Consider the following 12,130-nt stretch of genomic DNA (forward strand, 5'->3'; position numbering starts at 1 on the left):
GCATGCCTACCAGTAGTGTATGAGATTTCCAGTTGCTTCACGTCCTCACCAGCACCTGGTGGTGTCAGCCGACTGGATTTTGGCCATTCTAATAGGTGTGTAATGATATCTTTTTGTTTTAATTTGCTTCTTCCTGATGAAATAGGACATAGAGCATCTTTTCATTATGCTTATTTGCCATCTGTGTATCTTCGTGAGCCTGCTCATACTTTGAAAACCATTTTTCTTCTTTATAAACAGTTATATTTCATGTCTACTAATCCAGTTCATGAAGTCTTTGAGTGTCTGTTTCTTCTGCCCAGTTAGTATCTCATTTCACTTGGAATAAATCTGTGAAAATTCTTTGAGTTGAGATTGAGTTCGTCTTAAGAGAATTTGCTTTTACCTGTCATCTGGTGGCACTATCTACCCGGGACGAGCTTCTCCAAATTAAAATTGTTTCATGCCACATTAGCAATTCAGACCACAAGGTGCTGTCTTATGATGGCAAAGTCTTAGAGGGAATTTTTTTTTACCTCTTCACCTTGTGCTAATGCTAAGGTCAAGATGGGTAAGTTATAAGTTACCTTGTCTTTTTTAACATGGACCTTAGCAGGGCTTTTTTCCATTTAAAAAAATTTTTTAAGATGTAAATACTTACAGATTTCCACCAGTTGTAAATACATCTGCTGTGTCCCCTTTAACTATCTCCCTTCAGTGTAAACTTTTCCCCAGCTTCTTTACAGTATGATTGACAAATAAAATTGTAAGATATTCAAAGTGTACACTTTATGATTTGATATGTATACATTGTGAAAGGATTCCCTCATTGAGTTAGCATATCCATCACCTGGCATACTTACCCTTTTTTGTGTCTGTAGAACATTTAAGTACCATTCTCTTAGCAAATTCCAGTTTTACAATAGTGTTGTCCACTGTAGTCACCATGATGCGATACATTAGATCCTCAACCTTATTCATTTTATAACTGAAAATTTGTGCCCCTTTACCAACCTCTTCCTAATTCCCCAACCCCTTAGCCCATGGCAACCACTTTTCTGTTCTCTGTTTCTATGCATTTGACTTTTTAAAAATTTCCACATGTAAGTGATACTATTCAATATTTGTTTTTCTCTGGCTTATTTCACTCAGCATAATATAAATGTAGATAAAAACAGAAATTCACAAGTGACGGGAATTTTTAAGGCTGAATAAAAATTCATTGTATATTCTGTTGACCCATCAACACTGTGTCATGGATCCACTCATACACTCTTCAATAGTAAATAACTGTGAATGTAGAGCCACTGATAAGGAAGAACTGTGGCTATAGAATAGAGAGTTGGTGCCACTAAACCCCAAATTGTTCAAGGGTCAACTGCATATGCTATATTTTCTTGATATGTTTATTCATTCATTGAGGGACAGTCAGGTTGTTTCCATTCAGGATATGGAAGAGGCTTTTGAGCAATGCTGCCATGAATGTGGAAGTACAGATATCTCCTTGAGATTTTTTATTTCTTTTGGATATATACCCAGAAATGAGATTGCTGGGTCATATGCTGATTCTGCTTTTAATTTCTTAAGGAACCTCTGTTCTGTTTTACATAGGGGTTGTTTGAGTTTACATTCCAGACAACAGTGTACAAGGGTTTCCTTTTTCCCATATCCTTCCCACATTTATTATACCTTGTCTTATTGCTAATGGATATCCTAAAAGGTATGAGGTGAAAATCTCATTATGGTTTGTATTTGCATTTTTCCTGTGACTAGTGAGGACCTTTTCATGTACCTTTTAGCCAATTACATCTCTTTGGAAAAATATTTGTTCAGATCCTTTGCCAATTTTTTAATTGGGCATTTTTGTTTTCTTTTTTCCTCTCTATGGAGTTATATGAATTCCTCTTATATTTTGGATATAACCTCTTATCAGACATTTAATTTGGAAATATTTTCATTCTGTAGGTTGCCTTTTCGTTTTGTTGATAGTTTTCTTTGCTGAGTAGATTTTTAGTTTCGTGTAATAACACTTGTTTATTTTTGCTTTTGTTATCTTTGTTTTTCTTGTCAAATCCAAAAAATCATTGCCAAGACCAATGTCATAGAGCATACACCCCTTTTACTTCTAGGAGTTTTATGGTTTTAGATCTTGCATGACTTCTTGTGTAACTATAGTAATAGTGCGTGCATGCTCAGTTGTGTCCAACTCTTTGTAACCCCATGAATTGTCCATGGAATTCTCCAGGCAAGAATACTGGCTTGCCATTTCCTACTCTAGCGGATCTTCCTGACCCAGGGTTCAAACCCATATCTCCTGCATTGACAGATGGGTTCTTTACCACTGCGTGCCACCTAGAAAACATTGTATATAGTACAATATCAAAACCAGGATATTGAATCAGTACAATCCACAGTTGTATTCAGATTTCACCCGCTTTTTTTTTTTTCCTGTTTTTTGTTTGTTTCTTCTTTGGATTTTTGGCCATAACAGACAGCATATGGGTTGTTATCCCCAGCCAGGAGTCAAACCCATGCTCCCTGTATTGGGAGCTCAGAGTCTTAATCACTGGACCACCAGGGAATTCCCTCACCAGTTGTATTCTTAACCATTTGTGTCTATATGTCTATATGTGTGACTATAGTTTTGTGCTGTTTTATCACATATGTACATTCATGTAACCACCATCACAAGACTCAGAACTGTTCTGTCACAGGTCATCCTAGGACAGCTATTTTTAAATCACCCTTTCAAGACCTTCATAACCCCAGCTTTCTATGCAGTCTCCTATTAAGTAGATTGATCCATCTCCTTAGGTGGGCCTTGAGCTTTTTCACTTCCTATGCACTTAGCAGAAAATCACTGTAGGATTCAGCAGAAATCCTAAGAGGAAAAGCTGGCTTTGGCAGGTGCTCATTTTTTAGTGTTCCTTTTCTCACATTTTTTGCACTTTGCACCTTCTATTCTCTGGCCAGCTCTGAAATGTATTTTAAAAGATGCTTTAAATTGTCTTCAAGCGTTTTAGTTATTGCATTCAAAAGATTCACTCAGATTTTCTAATATGCCATATTTTGGATATAGGTAATCATGGAAATATTAAAGAGAATCTGTCTTTATAGTTTTCATTAATAGTTCTTTCATAATTAGAAAAGTTGACTTTGTTATCTCTTGGTGCCTGTGCATCTGTGATTAGCTGGTGGTTATTCATTATTCATTCAGAACCATGTAAGATAATGTACTCCAGGAATGGTCATTAAATTTATAATGGAACCTCTTTTTGAATGGTTTGGGCTTTCCTGGTGGCTCAGATGGTAAGAATCCGCCTGCAAGGCAGGAGACCCTGGTTCGAATCCTCGGTTGGGAAGATCCCCTGGAGAAGGGATAGACTACCCACTCAGGTATTCATGGGCTTCCCTGGTGGCTCAGACAGTAAAGAATCTGCCTGGAATGCAGGAGACCTGGATTCAATCCCTCGGTTTGGAAGATCCCCCGGAGGAGTGCATGGCAACCCACTCCAATATTTTTGCCTAGAGAATCCCCATGGACAAAGGAACCTGTCGGGCTACAGTCCATGCAATCACAGAGTCAGACATGGCTGAGCACATGAATGGTTTAATTTTCAGTCATACATTTTATTTATTTCTATAATACTTTTAACATTGACATAATTAAAACAGAGAAGTTAAATAATCTCTCCAAGCTCATGGTCACTGGAAAATTTGAGACCAGAGTTCATATGAGTCATTTGCTTATCCTATTTTCTACAACTCACATTTAAGTGGTTTTGCAATTAACTTTTAAGTTAGATTTATATACCCAAATATTGTACATTTCTCTGAAATTTCAAATCAGGTTAAAATGACATATATTTTAATCTTAAAGGAAAACAAAAAAGAAAAAAATGTAAAATCTCAAATCCTGATTCTTAAAATTTTGAAATTGGCATGTTAAAAGTATTAAGCTATTGCTCAATATACAGTCCATTTTTGTGTTGAGAAGGAGAACCTGTGGAAAGTCATATTTTCCACAGATAGATGGTAAGAAGAAAATAGCTTGATTTAAGGTCAAGGCTAAATATGGGACATTTTAAGCATAGGTGAAAACTTCAGTATTTTTCTGATTTTATCTCATGATTTTGCAGTTTCTCCATGTGCCAAGAGAAATAGGCTGATGTTAATGCTGGGCTAGGTTGCTTTGGTTATCTTTTAATATAGCACTAATTTTATTTCCAAGCATACCTTTTCTTTCTAAAAAGGGATTCTTAAAAATATTTTGGTTTTCTTTAAAAGTAGGCTTAGGGAATTTATTGTAAAATGTAGAAAGTATGGGGTCTTCCCTGATGGCTCAGTGGTAAAGAATCTGCCTGCCAATGCAGGAGACATGAGTTTGATCCCTGGGTCTGAAAGATCCCCTGGAAAAGGAAATGGCAACCCATTCCAGTTATCCTTGCCTAGAAAATTCCATGGACAGAGGAGCCTGGCGAGCTACAGTCTGTGGGGTCAGAAAAGAGTCAGACACAACTGAGCAACTAAGCAACAACAGAAAGCACTGGCTAGTTTGAGTAAATGTAATTTTTATATGGGAATAATAATCTGGGGAAATAAGCTAGGCTACCAAGTGCCAAAGACATTTGCTCTATGTCAGAGTCTGTGTGGCTGTAGAGCAGAAGTTTACTGTGTGTAAAGACTGGGTGTTCTTGTTGCTGTAGACAGACACTGTTTCCAGTTGAGGTTTGCAAAGATTTGTTTCAGTTCAAATCAGTGACTTGAAACAACATTTACTAATCAATTGATAAGAGATGTAGTTTCTAACTTCAAGAAATTTATGCTATTTTGAGGAAGACTGACAGGTGATTGTGATGTTCTTGTACTTCTAAGTTTAGAAAGACCCTAAGAGCACAGATTTAGGGAAAAGGGAGTTTGAAGAAAGGGTGGTCAGGAAAGGCTTCTTAGAAAGTGAAGTCTGAGGGACTAACTTGGTGGTCCCGTGGTTAAGAATCCACCTGCCACTGTAAGGGACACGAGTTCGATCTTGGTCCAAGAAGATCCCACATGCTGTGGGGCAGCCAAGCCCATGAGCCACAGCTACTTAAGCCCATGTGCTCTAGAGCCCTTGTTCTGCAACAGGAGAAGCCACACAATGATTGAGAAGCACATGTACCACAACTAAGGAGATGCTTCAGATCTCTGCAGCTAGAGAAAGCCAGCGCGCAGCAACGAAGACCCCAAAATAGATACATACAATTTTTAAAATAGTGAAGTTTGAGATGGATCTTCAGAATTCACAGAATTACACCAGTATTCAAATGAAGAACATTCTGCCAAAATAGGGGTACTCACAAGGTTACTCCCCCCACAACCTGCACCTGCATTCACTCTTTTTCTTTACCTTCATTAAGGCAAAATGAAAATGTTCACGACCCATTTTATGGGTTCATGTAAAACTTTAGGTCTCCTTTCTTTGCATGCTCTTTCCTAGATAGAACTTTTCTAAGTTAGAAAAAAGAAGATGAAAATTAGAATCAGCACTCACCTTAGGATAATACTGAGACTCCATCCATCTGTGTTTCTCTTCCTCACACTATGACTTCTTGACCAACACCTGTTTCCTTCCTGTTTCCTTATTGTAACACCATGTTATATTAATATTTCCCTACCTGAGCTATCTGATTGTTCATTTGCAGTCCTCTCCCTCCTCTTCTCTTCATTTGAATTCATTAGTCTCAGCCGTCCTGTTGCCTGGCCTGATGCATGCCATCTCCATTCCTGTGTGTCTGGGGACACCTGCCATCTTGAGTCTCAGTAGTCGTCCACCTTCCATCAGTATTTGACCAACTTCTGGACATGGTCTGACCCTCACTGTGGACTTAGCCAAGATATAGTCTTGATCACATTCATACTGTCTCTCTCTAATTTTCACACTAAGACTCAGGTGATTTCTTCCCTCTCCCTCCACTAATTTGTTTCATTAGTGTTCAATTGATATAACTAATTGTATTTTTTTCTGATCTCTACAGTTGTGTCTATATTTGTAACAACTGTTTTTATCCTCTATGTAATTTCAGTTTTTATTGATTGAAACTTTCTTGGAGGAAAAATGTTACCTTCGTTTTGGTTACTCATTTTAAAGAATTTATGAACCAACATAACCAAAAAATTCCCAACTCTCACAAACTTAAACTTATCTGGCTTGCAAATCCCAAATCCTGTTCTTCTTATCCTATCACACTGCCTTGCTATTTCATTCTAAAACCTTCATGAAAAAATTTAACCATTTACTTTCTCTAATCTAGCTTTAAGCTGCTGATAATTTTATTCATTTGCTTAGCCTTGGGTCCAATAAGATGAAAATTCCAACTCTATATCGGCCAGTAATCCTTACTGTATTTCTACATCAGTAAGCAATGAAGTTTTGTCAATAATTTAGTCTATGTGGTAGTGGGTTATATAAAGGACTAAAGGCAAAGGGTAGGGGAATTAAGTAAATTCACAAAGCTTCAACACTTTTCCTAACAAGACATCAAAGTACTGAGGAAAAAAAGTAGATGTTTAACATTGGAAAGAAGACAGGGTTTTGAAGCAAAACCTGGATTTAACTTGCAGTTTTGGCCACATACTAACTCAGTTAACTTTGGCTAAGTCTTTCAACAACTCTGTATTATTTTCTCTTTAGTAAAAAAGGAGGTAGTACAACCTCACAACAGCTCAAGGATTTAAATCATATATGTAAAAGTATTTAGAAAAATAACAGTGCTGAGAATAATGTAAGAACTTATAAAGTAGATACACTAAGTACTAACTCTTTGATACATTTTAAAATCATTAGTATGTGGTAAGTTTATAATACCTGCTTCATAGATTTCATTAACTTAATAATCCAAAGTGGGGGAAAATGGTAATAGCAAGATGTTAGTGAGCAAAATAAGCATAGAATACTTAATTTATCTGATTACTTTTCTTCACTGCCTTTACAGAAGAGCCTTGAATTTAGGAATTCTTCGAGACCCTGGGTCAGAGATTGAAGACCGACAATACCAAATAGATCTGCAGTCGATCAATATTGGTACTGCTCAGTGGGATCAACTGAAACCAGAAAAGGAAAATGGCACAGGAGGAGTGCTAACAGAGACTGAAAGAAATTCACAGAATCCAGCCCTTGAGTGGAATATGGCCAGCAGGTAGGAAATGCTTGAGAAACTTTTTCCACATTCTAATATTTCATTGCCAGAAGAACAGTTAATACGCTCTTTAGCATGCCAAACCTAAGTGTTTCGGTATTGTTTCTGCATTTCATAAAATATATTTTGTAACTATAGCTGATGCTGTTGCTTGGACTCCTGTGAGTCCTACCACTGTTGCTGCTGCTGCTGCTAAGTCGCTTCAGTCGTGTCTGACTCTGTGCGACCCCATAGACGGCAGCTCACCAGGCTCCCCTGTCCCTGGGATTCTCTAGGCAAGAATACTGGAGTGGGTTGCCATTACCTTCTCCTGTTACATTGCAGTTATTACAAATTTATGGTCAGTGTCAGAATTTTTTTTAAGCTTGTTATTTGATGAAAAATTCCACTTCAGACTAAGGATTAATTCACATTTCCCTTAAAATCCATTATATTCCAAGTCAAAAAAATATTAACTCTATCCTTATCAGATTCTTGTGATTATTGGCTTTGTAGATCTTCTATAAAAAAATGTTTATTCAAGTCTTTTGCCCATTTTTAAATTGAGAGGTCCTTTTGTGATGGTTTATAGGAGTTCTTTTTTTATTTCATTTTTTGAATTTTAAAAATTTTTATTGAAGTATAATTGAATCACAGTTGTGTTAATTTCTGGTGTACAACAGAGTGATTCAGTTACACATGTACATACATATTCTTTTTCATATTCTTTTCCATTAGGATTTATTGCAAGATATTGAATTTAGTTCTTTGTGCTATACAGTAGAACCTTGTTTGTTTTAAATGTAGTAGCTTGTATCTGCTAATCCTACTTGCTCCTTCCCCTTCCCCATTTCGCCTTTGGTAACTGTAAGTTTGTTTTCTTTGTATATGAGTCAATTTCTGTTTAGTAAATAAGTTAATTTGTACATATTTTTAGATTCCACATGTAAGTGATATATGGTATTTGTCTTAGTCCAAGTTACCTCATGAAGCAGGGCAAAGACTAATAGAGTTTTGCCAAGAAAATGCACTGGTCATAACAAACACCCTCTTCCAACAACACAAGAGAAGACTCTATACATGGACATCACCAGATGGTCAACACCGAAATCAGATTGTTTATATTCTTTGCAGCCAAAGATGGAGAAGCTCTATACAGTCAGCAAAAACAAGACCAGGAGCTGACTATGGCTCAGACCATGAACTCCTTATTGCCAAATTCAGACTTAAATTGAAGAAAGTAGGGAAAAACCACTAGACCATTCAGGTATGACCTAAATCAAATCCCTTATGATTTTACAGTGGAGGTGACATATAGATATAAGGGCCTAGATCTGACAGATAGAGTGCCTGATGAACTATGGAATGAGGTTTGTCACATTGTACAGGAGACAGGGATCAAGACCATCCCCATAGAAAAGAAATGCAAAAAAGCAAAATGGCTGTCTGGGGAGGCCTTACAAATACTGTGAAAAGAAGAGAAGTGAAAAGCAAAGGAGAAAAGGAAAGATACAAGCATCTGAATGCAGAGTTCCAAAGAATAGCAAGAAGAGATAAGAAAGCCTTCTTCAGCGATCAATGCAAAGAAATAGAGGAAGACAACAGAATGGGAAAGACTAGGGATCTCTTCAAGAAAATCAGAGATACCAAAGGAACATTTCATGCAAAGATGAGCTTGATAAAGGACAGAAATGGTATGGACCTAACAGAAGCAGAAGATATTAAGAAGAGATGGCAAGAATACACAGAAGAACTGTACAAAAAAGATCTTCACGACCCAGATAATCACGATGGTGTGATCACTGACCTAGAGTCAGACATCCTGGAATGTGAAGTCAAGTGGGCCTTAGAAAGCATCACTACGAACAAAGCTAGTGGAGGTGATGGAATTCCAGTTGAGCTATTTCAAATCCTGAAAGATGACACTGTGAAAGTGCTGCACTCAATATGCCAGCAAATTTGGAAAACTCAGCAGTGGCCCCAGGACTGGAACAGGTCCGTTTTCATTCCAATCCCAAAGAAAGGCAATGCCAAAGAATGCTCAAAGTACCGCACAATTGCACTCATCTCACACGCTAGTAAAGTCATGCTCAAAATTCTCCAAGCCAGGCTTCAGCAATATGTGAACCGTGAACTTCCTGATGTTCAAGCTGGTTTTAGAAAAGGCAGAGGAACCAGAGATCAAATTGCCAACATCCGCTGGATCGTAGAAACAGCAAGAGAGTTCCAGAAAAACATCTATTTCTGCTTTATTGACTATGGCAAAGCCATTGACTGTGTGGATCACAATAAACTGTGGAAAATTCTGAAAGAGATGGGAATACCAGACCACCTGATCTGCCTCTTGAGAAATTTGTATGCAGGTCAGGAAGCAACAGTTAGAACTGGACATGGAACAACAGACTGGTTCCAAATAGGAAAAGGAGTTCGTCAAGGCTGTATATTGTCACCCTGCTCATTTAACTTTTATGCAGAGTACATCATGAGAAACGCTGGACTGGAAGAAACACAAGCTGGAATCAAGATTGCCGGGAGAAATATCAATAACCTCAGATATGCAAATGACATCACCCTTATGGCAGAAAGTGAAGAGGAACTCAAAAGCCTCTTGATGGAAGTGAAAGTGGAGAGTGAAAAAGTTGGCTTAAAGCTCAACATTCAGAAAATGAAGATCATGGCATCCGGTCCCACCACTTCATGGGAAATAGATGGGGAAACAGTGGAAACAGTGTCAGACTTTGTTTTCCTGGGCTCCAAAATCAGTACAGATGGTGACTGCAGCCATGAAATTAAAAGACACTTACTCCTTGGAAGGAAAGTTATGACCAACCTAGATAGCATACTCAAAAGCAGAGACATTACTTTGCCAACAAAGGTTCATCTAGTCAAGGCTATGGTTTTTCCTGTGGTCATGTATGGATGTGAGAGTTGGACTGTGAAGAAGGCTGAGCGCCGAAGAATTGATACTTTTGAACTGTGGTGTTGGAGAAGACTCTTGAGAGTCCCTTGGACTGCAAGGAGATCCAACCAGTCCATTCTGAAGGAGATCAGGCCTTGGATTTCTTTGGAAGGAATGATGCTAAAGCTGAAACCCCAGTACTTTGGCCACCTCATGTGAAGAGTTGACTCATTGGAAAAGACTCTGATGCTGGAAGGGATTGGGGGCAAGAGGAGAAGGGGACGGCAGAGGATGAGATCGCTGGATGGTATCACTGACTCAATGGACGTGAGTCTCAGTGAACTCTGGGAGTTGGTGATGGACAGGGAGGCCCGGTGTGCTGCGACTCATGGGGTCGCAAAGAGTCGGACACAGCTGAGCAACTGATCTGATCTGATCTGATCTGAAGTTACCTCACTTAGTATGGCAATCTCTAGGTCCATCCATGTTGCAGCAAATGGCATTATTTCATTTTTTAATGGCTAGGTGATTTTCCATTGTATGTATGTATGACATCTTCTTTATCCATCGATCTGGTCAATGGACATTTAGTTTGCTTCATGATTGTATTGTAACTAGTGCTGCTGTGAACATGGGATGGGGGGCGGGTGCATGTGTCTTCCTGAATTAGTTTTGTCCAGATACAGGCCTAGGAGTGGGATTGCTGAATCATATGGCAACTGTTTTGTTAGTTTTTTAAGGAACCTCCATACTGTTTTACATAGTGGCTGTACCAGTTTACATTCCCACCAACTATATAGCAAGGTTCCCTTTTCTCAACACCTACTTCAGCATTTATTAAGTGTAGACTTTTTTGAGGGCAGAGGAGAGGTGCCAGTTATTTTATTCTTTTCATATAGAACAAACTTACAAGAATTTATACAATTTAGAAGTAGATTCCAATTGCACCATTACTCCTAGTACAACATATAACTAATAGGACAACCAGTCAATTTCACTTTTCTTTTGAAAGTTGTACCCACAGAACATGGCAATAATTTGTAAGTCTTAGAGTCTTGTGAGGGGCTTTGTTCAAATCATACTTTCAAGTATAGATTTACTTTATTAATAATAGATGAGTTAGCAATAGATGTAAGTTTTCATACAAGTTTTCCTGTGCCGCAAGAAAATAAGATTGTTGTGAAAAGTCTTAAGATTTTATCACATGAGATTCTCTGTACTAAATTTAGGATGCAAAACCTCATTTCTCTCTAAACAGATGTGGGAAAAAAGAAATATATTCTTTGCTTCTTTTTTGTATAGACTTTTTAATGATTCCCATTGTGACAAGTGTGAAGTGGTACCTCATTGTAGTTTTGATTTGCAGTTCTCTAATAGTTAGCAGTGTTGAATGTCTTTTCGTGTGCCTGTTGTCCATCTGTATGTCTTATTTGGAGAAATGTCTATTTAGGTCTTCTGCCCAGTATTTGATTAGGTTGTTTGTTCTGTTAATTTGTTGTATGAGCTGTTTGTGTTATTTTTTAAATTACGCCCTTGTTGGTTACATTGTTTGTAAATATTTTCTCCCAGTCTTTAGGTTGTCTTTTCATTTTGTTTATGCTTTCCTTTACTTCCATTGAGTCCTTTATTTTTGCCTTTATTTCTGTTGCCTTGGGAGATTGACCTACGAAAATATTGAAACATTAGTACAATCTGTGTCAGAGAATGTTTTGCCTGTGTTTGCTTCTAGGAGTTCTGTTGTGTCATGTTTTATATTTAAGTCTCTAAGACATTTTGAGTTTATTTTTGTGTAGGGTGTGAGGGGGTATTCTACTCATTGACTTACATGCGTCTGTCCAACTTTTACAACACCTCTTGCTGAAGAGACTTTCTTTTCTCCGTAGTGTATTCTTGCCTCCTTTGTCAAAGATTAATTGGCCATAGATGTGTGGGTTTATTTCTGTGCTTTCTCTTCTGTTCTGCTGATGTGTATATCTGGTTTTAGTGCCAGCGCCACACTGGTTTGATTACTGTAGCTTTGTAGTATTGTCTGAAGTTTGGGAGGGTTTTCTTTTCCCTCAATATCAGTTTAACAGTGCTGGGACTTAGCGTATAAATC

At 37.9% G+C, this 12,130-nt stretch overlaps 1 protein-coding gene across 31 annotated transcripts in view; it reads left to right on the plus strand.

The window, feature by feature from the left end:
• Nucleotides 1-12,130, plus strand: part of VPS13B (vacuolar protein sorting 13 homolog B) — an 805,974-nt gene that overhangs the window by 483,075 nt on the left and 310,769 nt on the right. For all 31 annotated transcript variants that reach the window (XM_086336078.1, XM_086336091.1, XM_086336075.1 and 28 more), the window contains one exon: nt 6,951-7,154. In XM_086336078.1, coding sequence (XP_086192204.1) covers nt 6,951-7,154 — 204 coding nt within the window. The remainder of the gene's footprint in view (nt 1-6,950; nt 7,155-12,130) is intronic.

This window comes from Bos grunniens, chromosome 14, assembly GCF_055505025.1.
Source record: "Bos grunniens cultivar Pamir isolate PY7600 chromosome 14, Bosgru_T2T1.0, whole genome shotgun sequence".
In the NCBI taxonomy this organism is placed as follows: Eukaryota; Metazoa; Chordata; class Mammalia; order Artiodactyla; family Bovidae; genus Bos; species Bos grunniens.